This window comes from Nicotiana tomentosiformis, chromosome 12, assembly GCF_000390325.3.
Source record: "Nicotiana tomentosiformis chromosome 12, ASM39032v3, whole genome shotgun sequence".
NCBI lineage: Eukaryota > Viridiplantae > Streptophyta > Magnoliopsida > Solanales > Solanaceae > Nicotiana > Nicotiana tomentosiformis.
In genome coordinates this window covers 89,870,530-89,890,126 of record NC_090823.1, presented here as the reverse complement: position 1 = coordinate 89,890,126, position 19,597 = coordinate 89,870,530, and the positions used below count along the sequence as shown (strand labels likewise).

Sequence of the window (19,597 nt, the reverse complement as noted above, 5' to 3'; positions counted from 1 at the left end):
CTTCTTCGAGGTTAATCTAGGAGACCTAGTGGTGAGCTGCTTTACCATGCTCCGATCTGCAGCACCCGGAGTCTTCTTCTTGTTGTATTTACTATTTCTGTCTATTTCATTTCAGACAGTAGTTATAGGGGTTTTGTATATTCTACTAGATTACTCGTGCACTTGTGACACTGTGTTTTGGGAATTTCTAGTAAATATTAATGATTTTTGTCTATTGATATCACCATTTCACTCTTTTGTTACTCGTGCTTTATAAAACCATGACTTTCTATACTTAGTCTATTTATTAATAAAATTCATGATTTAAAAGAAATAAAAATGGATAATTAAATGGAAAGTTCATAGTTGGCTTGCCTACCGGTGACGTTGGGCGCCATCACGGCCTCTAGTGGAATTGAGTCGTGACAAACATGATATTTAAGAGTGTATACTGAACTTTTAAATTTTATGTTAAAGCAAAGGAAAATTAGATCGCTAAAAGTTAAAATCTGGTCGTTATTAGTAAACTACTATCAGGAAAATTTAAATCGCCATCGATCGTTAAAAGCTAATGAACAGATTTAGATCCGGTCATTAAAAACCCTTAGCAACAATAAAAAAAAATTATCATTATAATTCCTTTTAGCCACCAGAGTTTGCTTTCGCTAATTGTCATTTTAGTCGTTAGAAACTTCGAAACTGACATCTAATTCGATTGTTATAAGTGCTTTTAACGATCAAATAAAATTTCTTTGATTAAATGTACGTTAATTTCAACAACAATACTTTAATTAACTATTATAATATTGAACATTATAAGAAACGCCTTATTCCTTCAACAAATGCAATGAAAGATGTAGAAAAATATAATAACGTCTGCAAGTTTAATTAATTTTCTTCCTTTGTGCTGTCTTTTTCATAAAATAAAACAAATTGCCCTTTTAAAGTGGCCTATCTTTTAATTAAAAGTATACATTTGGTATAAACTAGTTGTACCTACTCAATTGAAAATAAGTATGTGATCATTTCAATAATGGAGAGAAAACCAGCGCCAAATACTGCCATTGTTAGGGACATCGGTTTATGAATAGGGATTTTACACAAATATCACGCCTGCGTTTTTTTTTTCTTTCCTAGCCAGTACACATGTAATGGTTATACACATATTATAAGTAAACTATAAATATAGTATACATTCACTAACTATTTTTAGTTTAGGCGGTTAGGTGATAAACTATTTAAGTTAATTCTTCTTATAAATACTGGTTAATCAATAAAAAGGGAAAGGGAATCCAATATTCATTAGTTGGATAGTTGTACCATTTTAGATGCCCAATTGATACCCAGCAGAATTAAAATCACCGTTACAGCAAGAGAAATATAGTATTTTAGTCACTCTCAAAGTAATAGTCGAATATATATATATATATATACACACACACTTTTTGGCTAGTATATTCAATTAGTTTCGGCCGACTAGGCAGATGCTTTTGGGACTTATGTAGACCAAGCCTAGCCAAGTGCCCAATATACTCGGTCGAAATGTACACATACCCGATTTTGATGTCACAGTTTAGGTTATGCTCGGTCGAAGTGTACACATACATGATTATATACATTTTATAAATTATATATATATATATATATATATATATATATATATATATATATATATATATATATATATATATATATATTTACTAACTATTTTTAGTTTAAACGGTTGGGTGAGCGCCTATTTAAATTAATTCGCCTTATAAATATTGGTTAATCAATAAAAAGGAAAAGGGAATCGAATGTTCATTAGTTGGATAGTTGTACCATTTTATATGCCCAATTGATACCCAACAGAATTAAAACCACCGTTACAACAAGAGAAATATAGTATTCTAGCCGTTCCCAAAGTAATATATATATATATATATATATATACTTTTTGGCAAATATATATATATATATATACTTTTTGGCTAGTATATTCAGTTAGTTTCGGCCGACTAGGTGGATGCTTTTGGGACTTATGTAGACCAGGCCTAGCCAAGTGCCCTATATACTCGGTCGAAGTGTACACATACCCAATTTTGATGTCACAATTTAGGTTATGCTGTAAGTTTATAAATTTTTGTACTTATATCCACTTTAGAGTAACTTCAGACTTGTAATTTTAGATAGTCTGAAGTTTCGTATGGCTGAAATTTAGGCATTTCTACTTGAAGGTAAGGCATTCCTAAAGTTCAACTTTAAACATTGCATATTTGAAGTCGTTTCGAAGTGAGTAGACGTACAAAACTTTTAAAAAAACTGTGTACATATTAAATAAGAATATCCAAATAAGGTGTCACGCGAAATTTTTACAATACTCGTGTATTGTTTACTTTGACTATGTTTTCACAAATGGGCCCAATAAGCTTTATTATCCTTAAATAAAGTCGGTCAAGCCAGGACCCAACTCGGCACTAGTAGAAAGAGGCCTCGCCCCTTACCATACTGAAGTGGTCCTAACCCAACCCAAAGAGGAATTTGGGACCATTCTCTCATTTGCATTTGATGCTTCAACTAATGTTTTCAAACAATAACCAAGGCACGAAAGTCACTAAAACCTCCCAGAGGCGGCTTAACAGATATGATGGACTAAAGCCTAACGTTAAACAGAGCTGTAAGTATATTTAATAAATTTTTATTATATTTTTTGTGAAATGAGAATTAGAAAGATAACATGAAAAGGAATGAAAAAGAATGTGCAACTCAAATTATTCAGTACCTTAAAGAGTAAATTTTATGGGTGATGGTTATTCAACTTTGTGTTCATTACCCAAAATTTTTTTTTATTTTATTTTGCTACATAAAAGTCATTCAACTTTGTGTTCATTACCCAAAAGTCATTTTTCTTTCTTTTGTTACACAAAAATTATTTTACTTTGCTCTAGTTATCACAAAAGTCACCTCGGCTAAATTTTAAAATACTTTTACTTGAAAAGTCTATTATGCCCTTGACATTATAAATTCTTTCATTTTTATAATACCTTCTATATTATATACTGTATAATATATTTTTACCTAAGTATTTTACTTATATTTAAAATAATATTATTTTATTTTATTTATTATTTTTATAATATATCCGTACATTTAATTTGCCATGGCACTCAATTTGTTTAATCATAATCAAACATTAATATATTTTAAATATAAAACGACAAAATGTTTATTTTTTATATTTATTTGAAATAATAAAAATAAATTTGCTTAACAAATGATAGTTTTTTATAGTCACTAAAAGTTTTAGAAAAAATTCAAAGATATTTGTACTTAATATTAAGTTTTTTAAAATTTTATCTCTTAATATTATTTATTTAAAAGTGTTAAAATGATGTGTCAATGCACTAAATGTGAGTATTTTATTTATTGGATTAACGAATATGGCTGGGCTGATAATCAGTAAGCTTTGATGTTATAATTTTACTTAAAAATATTTCATTAGGTATGGTTAAGAACGTTGGCTTGAGATTTGCTCACAGTAATGTTACTAACAAATTTAATAATGCTACCTAAATATCTTGAAAATTAATGTTAACGAAAAATTAAATGTAAAAATATATCATAAAATAATAAATTTATTAATATTAAGTTATATTAATTATAAGTAAAATACTTGTGTAAAGTATATTATATAGCATATAATATAGAAGGTATTATATATAACATAGATGGAAGAATTTATAATGTCAAGGGCATAATAGACTTTTCAAGTGAAAGTTTTATAAAATCTGGTCAAAGTGACTATTGTGATAATTGGAGCATAGTAAAGCAATATTTTTGTAACAAAAGAAAGAAAAGTGACTTTTTGATAATGACCATATAGTTAAATGACTTATATGTAACAAAAGAAAGAAAAGTGATTTTTGAGTAATGATCATAAGGTTGAATGACCACCCATGAAATTTACTCTTGTTTACCCGAAAAATGGGTAGAGTTGAATTTGTACGCAGTTCCGAAGATATGTGGCGCAACTTAATACAAAATACAAGGATAAATAAAATGTGAATATAGATTGGAGAGAATGCAATCTGGACAAGGCAATCAAGAACAGTGAACCTTAGGATTCGATAAATAGAATCAATCTAAGAAACTGGAAGAGCCATTCTTTACTGTAGAGGAATATTATACTTTCATTACAATATAAGTCTCAGAAAAATCTGTGTAACAGAAATGATAACCAAACCCTTTTATAATGGAGGGGATTCGGCACCGAGCATAATAAAATAAAACACTCAGTGGGAGACCCATGATAAGTCAGCTTTTCCATAGTTTCTGCCAAGATTTCCTTTAGTGGGATTGCAACGGCTTTTGTCTGCGAGCTCGATCTCGTTTAGAAACCTCGATTTTGGTTCGAGCTTGATTTTGGCTCGAACTTGTGATCTTGGTTCAAGCCCGATCATGGTTCGAGCCCTCGAATTGATTCCAGATCAATGTTGGTCGGTCTTTGGATTATCAACATGATAGGTCTACCCTGCGTCATGGTTCGATTTTGTTCGAGTTTGATTAGGATATCGATCTCGACACGGACCGGCCTCCCCAAGTTCGAGGTTAGTTCGTCCTCTCTTTGGGATCTTACTTTGATACATCATCCTTCGAACCATACCAGTCATGCCAAGGCTGAAATCTATTTCGACCGTATACAGATAGTCCCCTCGTTTCTCAGAAAGAATGCGGCAAGAAACGATATGATTTTCAACAGCTCGATTGGATTATATCTTGTCGTTTCCATCGGGTTCGACTATGATGCATCTGGAAGCTATCCCATCGGTTTAGTCTTTCAAGGAATTTAATGCATGTCAGGTGGTGGTCGGCCACTGCTGATACTGAACCACCATCGTTTGAACCTATAAATAACCCTTATCTTTATCCTCTACCATTTTTACATCTTCTATCTTCCAAAATTTCCCGAGTTCTTCTTCTTACTCTCCAACTTACCAGTAAAGCTGTGATTCTTCTTCAATTATAACAAATCTCTATTACTTCCTTCTATTTCTTACTTTTGTATTCAAAAATGGAGAAAACATCGCAAACTATTCCTCAGAAAGAGAAGGCTTCATCTTCATAGTGTGTCGCCGATGAGACACCGGCAGAACCACGACCTGAAGGTGTATTCCCGGGGCGTGCGTCCTTACTTCAGATTTTAAGGTTGATAAAGGTTTATCGGTCCCTGGCCGGTGTGAGCCGGTATCGAGGTACATGTGTTCGATAACCGAGAAGCACCTCGATCTGTTAAAGAAGGATTGCAATTGGGGTGAAAAAGAAGTAATAATACCTACCCCTCACGAAGATATCACTTCTTACGCGAAAGGGTTTTTGAACGTATATACTTACCCTTTCACTTTGGGTCCCCTTGATTCCATCATTATTAACTTCTGTCGACAATATCAGGTAACCCTAGGTCAGGTCCATCCTTCCTTGTGGCGGATCGTTATCCTGATCCGATATTTTGTGAGCAAAATCGAGGGGATGTCGTTCACCCTCGATCATCTTATCCGGATGTACCATCCCCGATGTTTTCGAGGAGGGGTAATAAAACTCCAGCGTCGGGCTACCAAGGCTCTGTTCTCGAGTATTGGCGAGGACAGGGACCGGGGTTGGATGGGGCAGGTTCGTTCGAGTAAGGACTTCGGACCTGATCCCGACTGAGAAGATGCCCTTTCCCGAGGAGTGGAACATGAAATGTAAGTGTGATCTTGCTATTGCTTCTATTTTGTTCTTCCATCTATTCTCTTATCGACACTCCTTTTGTGATGTAGCGATTCCCTGGATGCCCGGAGCGGTTCCCGATCTCAAGAACTGGGTAAGGGCTCTTGTTTCGACCTTCACATATGCCGAGCGCTCATGGAGTGATTTGTCAAAGGGTCGGTGGGAGGCCAAAAATCACGGTGAGCTCTTTTCTCGGACTCTGATGATCCGAACGAGGGTTTTTTTTTAAAAAATATTTTTTTTATAAAGTTTCCCATATGCAGGTTTGGGTAAATACGCGGTCTTGAGGCCTCTGTCCAATGAGGAGGATGTTTCGACCTCTATCCCAAAGCCGGTGAAGGAAAAGAGCCTCGGTTTTCGAATATCCAAAACCGAAGAAGAGGACGGATCGTAAGCTGAACAAGAATATCATTCCTTTGACCATGGATTCCATTTTGCATTTAAGGGATGAAGATGAAGAAGAGGAAGAAGAGGATAATGAGTCCGCACTGGTGGTCCGAACGAAGAGAGCTGCCGATGCCTTATCGTCGGCTGGATCGATTATGTTCTATGAGGCTGCGCCTCAAACTGAAGATATACCAGAGAAAGATCCAGGTAGAGTCCCCAAACTATTGGATGTCGGAGACGCCCCTCATCGGAGTCAACCGGCAGGGGTTACAATCGAAGAGCCCCTAGAACCCCTTCGAGCCGAGGGGAACGCTCCAAGCGAGTCATTTGGGGCAGCAGCGATCGAGGATTCGCCTACCTTTCCCGCTTGTTCCGCAGGGGTGATTCAGGAAGCTCAAGCTCTGGGAGCCCTCGATCTAGACAGGCCCCACTATGGAAAGATCTGTTTTATGACTTGTTTACTGGTATCGAGGATGTTGCCAGTTCTGGTGAAGAATCAGATCTTTTTCACGGATTGCGGCAGGCTTTGAATCAGGTGAGCCTTTAAATTTTTTATTTTTATTTTTTTTACTTCGCTTCTTGTTTCCTTGTAGGCTGCGGCAGTCCATCGAGAACAATGTTCTCATTCCCAGAATGAGCTGCATCGATACGCGGCCAACCTACACCATGCTACTGACGAGAGGAACTCCCTTAGACTTTCCTTAGGACAGAGAGAGGAGGATATAAAAGACCTCCGAGATGAGCTGGCCAAGGCTTATCGAGATCAGAATGATTTGTCTGAGCAGGTAATGAGGCTTTTGAAAGCCTATGGGCTTGATATTGGAACGATAACTAACATTTCGGTCTCATAGCTACAGCAAAAAATCGAGATGATCGGGAAGCTTCGTGAGGAGGTCGACGTGATAAGGATGGAGTCCTTGCGGTGGAAAGAAGGTATGGACCACTTTGCTGCAAAAAAAGAGACCGCTCGAGCCCAGTTATCGTCGTCCGAAACCCAACTTCAGAAAATGAAGGAAAAGGGCCTGGTTCATGCAAGAAGAATTGAGGAACTTGAGGCTCGGTTGGCCTCTGTACTTGCCAAGGACGAATCCGATGCTGAAAAAGCAAAGGCCGATGCGGATGCGCTCGTGGCCGTCTATTGGGCCGACGCTGAAGCTGCCCAAGTCCAGGCAAGAAAGGCGGCTGAATCAGCCAATAGTCGAGCGCATTGGGTCACTGAACTTGCTAAGTGCCGATCTAGAAGGGAAACTCTCGAGTAGATTCATGCTCACGGCTTCGATCTTGCGGAAGAGATAAAAAGGGCAAAAGAACACGAAGCTGATGCTGAAGCTCTGGTTTCTGACGGTGATGACGACGATGATGGGAGCAAGAGCGGATCCGAAAATGGGGGGGGAACTTGATAGAGAAGAGACCGCTCCCGGTCGAGAAATTTAGTTTCTAGTTTTTACGTTGTAATCACCCATGTAGATAAATTTGTGTATAGACATATCTCCCCTTTCGCTGATTTGCTTCTGTTTTTGTTTCCCGTCTTGCGATGACTTTATTTGCCTTATGAATGTTTCCCCAATGTTTTAAACAGCTTAATCAAATTTGGACCTTGTAGCCTCTGCAACCGAGCGAGCATTTACTCAAACTTGGGGCAATGTAGCCCCTTAGGCTTATTAGTTGTCAATGATTCGATATTGAAGAAATATGGCCCGTGGGTGTAATGAGCGAGTTTTTTGCTCGGACTTGAAATTGTAGCCCGTAGGCTTAGTGGTCGAGTGAGTGTTTACTCGAACTCGAAATAGAAATAGCCAGTAGGCTTGGTCGAGTGAATGGTTCAAACTGGAAGTAATGTAGCCCGTAGGCTTAATGGTCGAGTGAGCGTTTTACTCGAACTCGAAACAAAAATAGCCCGTAGGCTTGATCGAGTGAATGATTCGAAATCGAAGTAATGTAGCCCGTAGGCTTAATGGTTGAGTGAGTGTTTTGCTCGAACTCGAAATAAAAATAGCCTGTAGGCTTGGTCGAGTGAATGGTTCGAACTCGAAGTAATGTAGCCCGTATGTCACAACTCGCATTTTGGAGTTGTGATTTCAGCCAAGAATTGGTGAGAAAAGGTCCTTCTGATGGTCTGACGTAGAACAGTCTACTCGGCAACTTAGGCTTTTTAATTTTAAGCATATATAAGGGAGTATAGGTGATGAAAGCTCCGACCTGCCTCCCCATATGTGCTGCCACCGAGACGTATCGAATGAGCTGCCTTGGGGGCAACCCCAAGGGCCTGCCTAGATGACTCAAAGGAGTGTCAAAGGTATCCACACGAGTTTGGGAACTCGTATGGACGACGCGACGCCTTCGGGCCAGCGTTGGGCATCAATGTGGTGATGGAGGCTCGATATGTGGAACGGCCAGCCCCGCAGGATGCCGAATCTTGGAACGAGACCTCCGTGCCGATTGGATACTTGACGCACCTGTCATAGGGGCATCATGTGTCAACTTGTGAGCATGGCTTGGGTTTAACCATGCAAGCAAGGGTCCGTTGGCCTAAAGTTATAGGTGTGGGCGACTCTGCACTACTTCGAAATGGATGTGTGCTGCAAGAGGGCTATGTATGGGCATGGCACGAAAGAGGCGCATGACAATGGCCAAGGGCTAATGGTTGCCTTACTCGGGCGAGGCACGAGCTAGTCGCGGATGCACTAAGCGAGTGTCAAGCTTGAGGATTGGGCTGCACCGCGGGAGCGATGCTCAGTCCTGGGCTAAGGACAAGGCATGTCCTAGTCCAATCCCCCCCAGGGCGCGCATGAATTGAGATCCTAAGATGGAGCGCCACGACATGTCTAGGGCCAAGGGCCTAAGCATCTTACGGGAGGCATGAGTTGGGGGCGAGCCTATGGGCGAGTCCCACCAATAGGCACAGGATTGTGCTTGGGAATCTTGGGACAGGAAGGAAGGCTGGCCCGCGGCGAGGGGAACCACAGGCGCCGCACGGGCGAGCAGGTGTCGCTACCCAACGTGAGGATTTGGGCCCGTGACACTTGGTATTAGAGCTGATTAAGGCCATACTATGCCATGGCACAACGTCAAGGCAAAGGGTGGATATGGCGAGTGCATTTTGGATGTCAGTGCCGAGATCACGTCAAAGCAGAGATTGATGTTCAGATGCCACCAAAGATCGAGACCTGATACTGATGGTCGACGAAAGAAATGGGTGATTCCATTATCTTTCGTAAGTCTAAGGTTCTACTGAATGAGGTGATATGCCGATGAGTCGGATGGCCAAGAAAAAGCCATGTTTGCCGGATCGTGCAACCATATTGCGAAGAGTGCGAGCCATGGACTATAAACTTGGGCATGATCATAGCGGAGATCTTCCCAAGGATGCGTGCGACGCATCAAGTTGAGTGTCTTTCCTACGGGAGAAGACCTTTGGATTGCCTGAGGGCATTGCCAAGATGAGGAAACGAATTTGAGGGTATAGCGAAGCTTCTAAATGGGGCGAGTTTCCAAGTTAGAAGGTGTCATCATTATGGAAAGGGGTATTTCGAATGATCGGGGACCGAGAGTGTCTAAGTGCGAGGCACACTGAACTGGGAAGCCGTGCTAGCAGGGCCAAGAGGGAGCCTGTCTATAGGGCGAGTATTGAAGTACTACCGGGAGCATTGGCTACTTGCTGAGGAAGTGACAACTGGAAAACAAAGAGCTTTGTTCGAAAATGCGACGATGCTATGACTTTCGGAATGTAGTACTCACCAAAGGTCATCCCAAGTGTTGGCCGAATGCCAAGTGGGACGACAGAGCTAAGATGTATCCTCCACATTGAGTGTGGGAGGATCCCGCCTATGCAAGAGGCATATGAGCGAAGTCGTGGGTCTGGAAGCGAACGCATCTTCAAGGTAGTGAGGGCAAGGAAAGCTACGGGAGTGGAATGCTACGTGAGCTATGCCAAGAGGGCGTCTTAATGCTACGGGACCGAAAGGCTACGAGAGCCATGCCAAAGAGGGCATCTTAAGGCTACGGGAGCGAAAGGCTGCGGGAGTGACGTCAAAAGAGCACATGATGTGCTAACCTGTGAAGGGAAAGCATCAGGCGGACATGAAGGCCGTGAGGTTCATAGTGTGATTGACTAGTGTGGGTCAATCACAAAGTTAGACACCATACGGTGCAAGTGCGGAGGCACTTTCCAAGTGAACACCGAATGGAGGTGAAGTGCAGAGGCACGCTTGGAAGATACTTGGGGGAGAAGTGCATGGGGCACGACTCCTTTTGAGAAAGGACTTCGAGGAAGTCCAACCCACATGACAAAGGGAGCTTGAATAGGCATACCTGAGGGGGCAGACTCTGGGATGTCTTAAGCCATGATGTGTCATCGGGGACGATGACATTATGAGTGTGGGAGGATGTTACAATTCGCATTTTGGAGTTGTGATTTCGGCCGAGAACTGGTGAGAAAAGGTCCTTTTGATGGTCTGACGTAGAGCAGTCTACTCGGGCAACTTGGGCTTTTTAATTTTAAGCATATATAAGGGGGGTATAGGTGATGAAAGCTCCGACCTGTCTCCCCCATACGTGCTGCCACCGAGCCGTATCGAATAAGATGCCTTGGGGGCAACCCCAAAGGCCTGCCTAGATGATTCAAAGAAGTGCCAAAGGTATCCACACTAGTTTGGGAACTCGTATGGATGACGCGACGCCTTCGGGCCAGCGTTGGGCATCAAAGTGGTGCTGGAGGCTCGATGTGTGGAACGGCCAGCCCCGCGGGCTACCGAATGTTGGAACGAGACCTCCGTGCCGATTGGATACTTGACGCACCTGTCATAGGGGAATCATGTGTCGACTTACGAGCATGGCTTGGGTTTAACCATGAAAGCAAGGGTCCGTTGGCCTAAAGGTGCAGGTGTGGGCGACACTGCACTACTTCGGAATGGAAGTGTGCTGCAAGAGGGCTATGTATGGGCATGGCACGAAATAGGCGCATGACAATGGCCAAGGGCTAAAGGTTGCCTTACTCGGGTGAGGCACGAGCTAGTCGCGGATGCACTAGGCAAGTGTCAATCTTGAGGATTGGGCTGCGCCGCGGGAGCGATGCTCAGTCCTGGGCTAAGGACAAGGCATGTCCTAGTCCAATCCCCCCCAGGGCACGCATGGATTGAGATCCTAAGATGGAGAGCCATGACATGTCTAGGGCCAAGGGCCTAGGCATCTTACGGGCGGCACGAGTTGGGGCGAGCCTATAGGCGAGTCCCACCAACAGGCACAGGATTGTGGTTGGGACTCCTGGGACAGGAAGGAAGGCTGGCCCGCGGCGAGGGGAGCCGCGGGCGCCGCACGGGCGAGCAGGTGCCGCTACCCAACGTGAGGATTTGGGCCCGTGACACCGTAGGCTTAATGGAAGAGTGAGTGTTTAACTCGAACTCGAAATAAAAATAGCCCGTAGGCCTGATCGAGTGAATGATTCGAACTCGAAGTAATGTAGCCTGTAGGCTTAGTCGAATTGTATCTTAATTCTGATTGCGCAATAAATCTCGAAATAGAGGAATTTTCATTGGATATAAGATGCCGATAAAAAAGAGAACTTTCTTCGCACGTATTACACGCCAGGGTTCGGGCTAATCTATATGAGCATGGTTCGCTTCGACCATTTGGCTCTTTATAGTTTTTCCTATTGGGACCCTGTTGCTGTGAAATAACTTTCTTGCGGGACCTCGGATATTGTTATAAATGCTGCACGATGAATGGTTGCCTCATCTAAAACCTTTCCGAAAAACCCATTTGGGATAAAACCGGTCTAAGGAAAAGAGAGTGCAACGCGTGCTTTCTGGCAAGAAATCCGTCCCTTGTTCGGACTTCGGCAGGGGTCAGTTGCCAGATATAAACGAATATAGAAAGGTTGTACCTTAACTGTAGTACCGTTTTAGATGTGATACATTCCAATTTCTTGATAGCAGTTTTCCGTTTATAACGCCGATCCTGTATGACCCCTTTTCGATGTCCTCGAGTACTTGTTATGGTCCTTCCCAATTCGGTCCTAGCTTCCCTTCATTCGGATTTTGGGTATTGATGGTAATGTTTCTCAACACTAAGTCCCCAGGCTTGAAATGGCGGAGCTTGGTTCTTCGATTATAATATCTTTCGATTCGCTGCTTTTGGGCGGCCATTCGGACGAGGGCAGCTTCTCGCTTTTCGTCCGATAGTTCGAGGCTTGTATTCATAGCATCGTTATTTGATTCTTCCATCGCAAATCAAAATCTGGCACTGGGTTCACCAACCTCGACTGGTATCAATTCTTTGGATCCATATACTAAGGAGAACGGGGTCGCCCCCGTACTGGATTTTGACGTTGTCCGATATGCCCAAAGGACTTCAGGCAGGATTTCTCTCCATCTCCCTTTAGCGTCGTTCAACCTCTTCTTTAAGTTTTGAATGACAGTTTTGTTTGTTGATTCGGCCTGCCCATTCCTACTGGGGTGGTATGACGTCGACAGTATCCTTCTTATCTTGTGGTCTTTGAGGAATCTTGTTACTTTGCCGCCAACGAAAAATTTTCCATTGTCACATACTATTTCGGCGGGTATCCTGAACCGGCATATGATATGATCCCAAATAAAGTCTATAACTTCTTTCTCTCTTATTTTCTCGAACGCCTGCGCTTCAACCCATTTAGAAAAATAGTCAGTCATAAACAAAATGAATTTGGCTTTACTTGGGGTCGATGGAAGAGGGCCGACGATATCCATTCCCCATTTCATGAATGGCCACGGGGATAGGACCGAGTGGAGTTGCTCTCCGAGATGGTGGATCATTGGTGCAAACCTTTGACATTTGTCATATTTACGAACAAATTCCTTCGTATCTTTGCCCATATCGATCCAATAATACCCTGCTCTGATTATTTTTTGGACTAATGTGTCGGCTCCGGAGTGATTCCCGCAAGTACCCTCATGGACTTCCCGTAGGACGTAATCGACATCCCCCGGACCCAAGCATACCGCCAACGGTCCATCGAGCAGCTTTGGTCCGTAGGGTTCTGGAATCTTTAGGGTCCGATGAAAGTTTTCCGCTTTTCAAATATTCAATATACTTGTTTCTCCAATCCCAGGTTAAGCTTGTAGAATTTATTTCGGTGTGACCTTCTTCGATTACCGATCTTGAAAGTTGAACAACATTCCCCGAGCCCGTATCATCTACCTCGACCGACGACCCCAAATTCGCAAGCGCGTCGACCTCGTTATTCTGTTCCCGTGGTACATGCCGTAAAGTCCATTGTTTGAAATGGCGCAAAGTGATAAGCAGTTTATCTAAATACCTCTGCATTCTACCTTCTCGAACTTTGAAAGTTTTGTTTACTTGACTCACCACCAGCAAGGAGTCGCAGTTGGCTTCGATGATTTCTGCTCCTCGAGACCTGCAATCATGGCTTCATACTCGGCCTCGTTGTTAGTCAATCTGATAGTTTTAATAGATTTCCTAATAATGCTACCCGTGGGTGGTTTTAAAACTATGCCCAGCCCGGACCCTTTTATGTTCGATGCTCCGTCCGTAAAAAGGTACCATACCCCCGATGATGTACCTGATTTCAACAGTTCTTTTTCGACTTCGAGTATGAGGGCTGGTGTGAAATCGGCCACGAAGTTTGCTAAAACATGAGACTTGATGGCCCTGCGGGGTTGATATTCGATATCGTACCCACTGAGTTCGACGACCCATTTGGCCAGTCGGCCTGATAGCTCGGGTTTGTGCAAAATATTATGAAGCGGGTAAGTGGACAATACACATATGGGATGACATTGAAAGTACGGCCTTAACTTCCTTGAGGCGCTTATCAGTGCAAGCGCCAACTTTTCTAGGAGCGGATATCTAGTTTCTGCCTCCCCTAAGGTTCGACTCGTATAATAAACGGGGAATTGCGTACTTTGCTCTTCTCGAACTAGGACACCGCTTACGGCGACTTCCAATACTGCCAAGTACAAACAAAGTTTCTCGTCTTTTTTTAGAGTGTGAAGCAGTGGTGCGCTTGATAGATATCGCTTTAGTTCCTCTAATGCTTGTTGGCACTCCGGGGTCCAAGAAAAATCGTTCTTCTTTTTTAGTAGAGAGAAAAATTTATGACTTCGATCAAATGATCTTGAGATGAACCGGCTTAAGGAGGCAATCCGACCCGTTAGCCTTTGTACGGCCTTCACACTGTCTACAACGATGATGTCTTCGATGGCCTTGATTTTATCGGGGTTAATCTCTATTCCCCGATGTGATACCATGAAACCGAGGAACTTGCCCGAACCGACCCTGAAAGCACATTTCTTGGGGTTGAGCTTCATTTTGTATTTTCTTAAAATCTCAAACGTTTCCTACAAATGAATTAAATGGTCCTCTGTGCGTAGGGACTTAACTAACATGTCATCAATATAAACTTCTATTGATTTTCCTATTTGTTTTTCGAACATTTTATTCACTAGGCGTTGGTAAGTAGCCCCTGCGTTTTTAGCCCGAAGGGTATCACATTATAACAATACGTTCCATATTTGGTGACAAATGAGGTTTTTTCCTGGTCCTCCGGGTTCATCTGTTTTTGATTATACCCGGAATAGGCATCGAGAAAAGTGAGGATCTCGTGGCCGGCCGTGGCATCGATCATGCGATCGATATTGGGCAACGGAAAGGAATCTTTGGGGCATGCTTTGTTCAAATCCTTTTAGTCCACGCACATTCTAAGTTTGTCCCCTTTTTAGGGACTACAACTACGTTGGCTAACCATTCGGGATATTTCACCTCCCGAATGGACCCTACTTTGAGAAGCTTGGTTACCTCGTCCTTTATGAATGCGTGCTTTCTATCGGACTGGGGTCTTCTCTTTTGCTTCACCGGTCTGAACCTGGGGTCCAAACTTAGCTGATGCGTCGTTATGTCCGGTGGGATCCCTGTTAAATCTAAATGGGACCAGGCAAAACAATCGATGTTATTGATAAGAAATTGAACGAGTTTCTTCCTGAGTTCAGGGCTCAACCCCGTTCCCAAGTATAGCTTTCGCTCGGGCCGGCGCTCGATTAATATGACTTGCTCTAGTTCCTCGATCGTCGATTTTGTGGCGTCTGAGTCATCGGGAATCATGAAAGATCGAGGGACCCTTTGATCTCTATCCTCTTCGACTTTCTGGTTGTCTGGCTGGGTTGAAGCCGATGTCTGTGATTGCTATTTGGTGTCCCGTTCTCCTTCCGGGCCCGATCCTTTTATCGGCGAAAGTGAGGACACTGGTTTAGCTTCGTCGACGGCGAACATTTATTTCGCGGCTGGTTGTTTTCCGTACACCATTTTGACACCTCCCGTCGTCAGGAATTTGAGGGCCTGGTGTAGGGTCGAAGGCACAGCTCTCATGTTGTGGATCCATGGCCTTCCGAAAAGTGCGTTATATCTGGTATCGCCTTCGATCACGTGAAACTTTGTTTCCTGGATGGTTCCGGCCATGTTTATTGGTAGGACTATCTCATCTTTGGTGGTTTCGCATGCCATATTGAACCCGTTTAGGACCAGAGTTGCGGGTACAATCTGATCCTGTAGGCCGAGCTGCTCCACTACCTTCAATCGGATGATGTTGGCCGAGCTACCTGGATCGATTAACACACGCTTAATTTTAGTTTTATTTACGAGTACGGATATTACCAGCGCGTCGTTGTGAGGTTGGATGACCCCCTCTGCATCTTCATCACCAAAGGACAGAGTCCCCATGTGTGCGTAATCTTGAGTCCGAGATCGCTTTTCCCTCACCATCGATGTTTTAGTGCGTTTAAGCATTGGTCCCCGAGGGGTATCGATGCAACCGATGATCATGTGGATGACGTACTGCGGTTCTTCTTGCTCGTTTTGCTTGCTGAAATCCCTACTTCTAAAATGGCTCTTTGCCCTATCGCTCAGAAACTCCCGAAGGTGCCCTTTGTTAAATAAGCGAGCTATTTCCTCTCTTAGTTGCTTGCAATCTTCCGTTCTATGGCCATGGGTACCATGATATTCGCACGTTTGATTGGGATTTCTTCGGGCAGGATCGATCTGCATTGGTCGAGGCCATTTAGTGTCTTCGATGCGTCCGATGGCCAACACGAGAGCGGATTTACCAACACTGAAGTTATATTCTGATAATCGAGGTGCTTCTATAGGCTCGACATATTTATCGAAGCCGCTCTTACTCATAAGCCCCCGAGAATTTTGTCCTGGATCAATTCTTTGATTGTTCCAAACTGTGTTGCGTGCTGAATCGTTGTTCACCCGATCTGCGATGTATGGTCGAAATCGGTCTCTGTTCGACCTTTGTTCTTTGTCGATCTGCCTTTGATTAATAACTGTCTTGTTCTGATGAACGGGTCCGTACGGGGGCCTCGACTGATCATCCTCGACCCTAATTTTTGATTGATATCGGTTGTGCACATCTGCCCAAGTTACCGCTGGATACTCGATCAAATTTTGTTTTAGCCGATGTGATGCTGTCGAACATAGCTCGTTCAACCCTTGGGTGAAAGCTTGTATGGCCCAGTCGTCTGTGACCGGGGGTAATTCCATGCGTTCCATTTGAAATCGGGATACGAATTCCCTCAGCATTTCTCCCTGCCTTTGCTTTACTTTGAAGAGGTTTGATTTCCTCGTTGCAACCTTTATGGCACCAGCATGTTCTTTTACGAATGAATCTGCTAACATGGCAAAAGAAGCGATGGAATTCAGTGGTAAATTGTGGTACCAGATCATAGCTCCTTTCGAGAGGGTCTCCCCGAACTTTTTCAACAGCACGGATTCGATCTCATCGTCTTCCAAATCGTTGCCTTTTATGGCACATGTGTAAGAGGTGACATGTTCGTTAGGATCGGTCGTACCGTTATATTTGGGAATTTCGGACATACGGAATTTTTTGGGGATTGGCTTCGGTGCCGCACTCGACGGAAAAGGCTTTTGTATGAACTTTTTCGAATTAAGCCCCTTTATCATTGGTGGAGCCCCTGGGATTTGGTCGACCCTGGCATTGTACGTTTTCACCCTCTTGTCGTTGGCTTTAACTCGTTTTGTCAGTTTCACGAGCAATTTAGTGATTCCGGGAGTAGTCCCCGATTCTTGCTCGTTAGATTTCACTATGGCGGGCTCTATTATGGGGGTGACTTCTCGAAGTGGATTGAAAACCGGCCTGCTTTGTGCGCGAGTTTGGCTCTGTAGCTGAGCTATCGCTACTTGTTGGGCTTGCAACATCTCGAAGATCATACGTAAGCTGGCCCCGATTTCTCCTGGGTTTTGGGTGTCTTGGGCTACGGATCGAGTACCGCCATGAATTCTTCTTTCCGGTTCAGAACACTGGTTCTCTTCCAAAGCTATTTGTGAATTGACATCCAGTGGTATTTCGGCTTGAATTTTGGGTACTTCGATTCGAGCCTCGGGTGGTGCCAAGTTGTTGGTTTCATCTTAAAGGTCGACTTCGTAATCGATCGGTGAAGCCATTCGATCGATGGCTATTTGTAGCTGACCCTAAATTGAAAATATTTTCGGAAATAAGTGCGAAGCACAATGGCATGTTCTTTTCTAAATTTGTATCAAATGACCACTGTTATCCTCGGCCCCACGGTGGGCGCCAAACTGTTTACCCGAAAAATGGATAGAGTTGAATTTGTACGCAGTTCCGAAGATATGTGGCGCAACTTAATACAAAATACAAGGATAAATAAAATGTGAATGTAGATTGGAGAGAATGAAATATGGACAAGGCAATCAAGAACAGTGAACCTTAGGATTCGACAAATAGAATCAATCTAAGAAATTGGAAGAGCCATTCTTTACTGTAGAGGAATATTATAATTTCATTATAATATAAGTCTCAGAAAAATCTGTGTTACAGAAATGATAACCAAGCCCTTTTATAATGGAGGGTATTCGGCACCGAGCATAATAAAATAAAACACTTAGTAGGAGACCCATGATAATTCAGCTTTTCCATAGTTTCTGCCAAGATTCCCTCTAGTGGGATTGCAACAGCTTTTGTCTGCGAGCTCGATCTCGTTTAGAAACCTCGATTTTGGTTCGAGCTTGATTTCGGCTCGAACTTGTGATCTTGGTTCGAGCCCGATCATGGTTCGAGCCCTCGAATTGATTCCAGATCAATGTTGGTCGGTCTTTGGATTATCAGCACAATAGGTCTACCCTGCGTCATGGTTCGATTTTTGTTCGAGTTTGATTAGGATATCGATCTCGACACGGACCGACCTCTCCGGGTTCGAGGTTAGTTCGTCCTCTTTTCGGGATCTTACTTCGATACATCATCTTTCGAACCATACCAGTCATGCCAAGGCTGAAATCTATTTCGACCGTACACAACTCTATATGCGTATGCCGAGAGAAAATTGAAGAGTTTAATTTTATAAAGCAATTAAATGAACTGAATATTACAAATTTTGCATATTTCATCACTTGCTTGCTTGGCTGCCTCCCAACTAAAATGTGAGAACCTAGAAAACATTTGGTTTAGTTGAAGAAAAATAAACGAGTTTGAGAAGTTTGGGTTATGAGATATATGTAACTGATTAAACGAGCAGCGAAAAAGAATTAGATAGATGGAAGCTTATTACACTAGCAAAGGAGAAAAAAAAAGTCAGGTTACACTTAATTACTGAGCGAGAGTGAAATGTATTAAACATTAAAATAAAAATAAATCACCACATTATGAATGATATAATATAATTATACAAAATTTATTTTTATAAATAGTAATATTAATTTTGTGGCCTTAAGTTTTTGGGGACTTAGAGCAAGTGCTTTACTTGTTTTAGGCTAGAGCCGGCACTGAAATCTCCCGGGAGTTTTTTCTTGGTAAAAGGGATAATTTTGTTAATAAATTACCACACACTATTTTGTAGCTTAAATATTCTAGAATACATAGTTCCTGAACAATCATTTTCAAAAGAAGAAGTTACAAAAGATGGAGGCAAGTCGACCTAAGTCATTAAACTTACAAAAAAAACTTGCAAATCACTTCCAAGTTTTGGCTAAGTCATTTGCCACCTTATTTCGTATCCTATAGATATGCTTCAACTTTGGACTTTCCCTCCTAAGCAATTAACAAGTTGCAATTATCCCAACATGTGAGTGAAAATTGTTAGTGCTAATTAATGATCATAATTCATAGCGGAGAATTACAAAAGGATTAAGTCAAAGAATTAATAATATATCTGGGAAGTACAAAAGGATGTAGAGAGGAGGGGGAAGCAGTGCTAAAAAGAGAAGCTCTTTTTTCTCTTTAATTCTTTTCTTATTCTTACCCTTCACTTCTAGAGTAATAAGCAGAGAAATCGTAAGCATTTACTCTCGCTAAGACGCTAACAACATCAAATTGTTTGGATAAAAAAAGATAGCTTTAGAGTGATTCTTTCCTTTAACTAGTTTATAACTTACCACCTTTGTCTAAGGGAAGGAACTGGAAAATAGCCACGTTTAATCCCTGCTATTGGAATTTAGCCAGTATTTAAAAAATTATTACTCT

The 19,597-nt window shown here is 42.4% G+C and overlaps 1 protein-coding gene across 1 annotated transcript; it reads left to right on the top strand.

Annotated features, from left to right (window-relative positions):
• The first annotated feature begins 6,146 nt into the window (after positions 1–6,146).
• LOC138903013 (MAR-binding filament-like protein 1-1) lies at positions 6,147–7,370 on the top strand. Its single transcript, XM_070190923.1, has 4 exons — positions 6,147–6,318; positions 6,501–6,646; positions 6,705–6,896; positions 6,963–7,370. Exons 1-4 carry the CDS (start codon positions 6,147–6,149, stop codon positions 7,368–7,370), a joined length of 918 nt encoding a protein of 305 aa, XP_070047024.1.
• The last annotated feature ends 12,227 nt before the right edge of the window (positions 7,371–19,597 follow it).

Excerpts from the sequence above, each read along its gene's own strand:
- LOC138903013 (XM_070190923.1), top strand. The coding sequence starts at position 6,147 with ATGGATTCCATTTTGCATTTAAGGGATGAAGATGAAGAAGAGGAAGAA. Across the intron at positions 6,319-6,500 it reads TATACCAGAGAAAGATCCAG|GAAGCTCAAGCTCTGGGAGC; the intron begins GTAGAGTCCCCA and ends GGGGTGATTCAG. Across the intron at positions 6,647-6,704 it reads TGCGGCAGGCTTTGAATCAG|GCTGCGGCAGTCCATCGAGA; the intron begins GTGAGCCTTTAA and ends GTTTCCTTGTAG.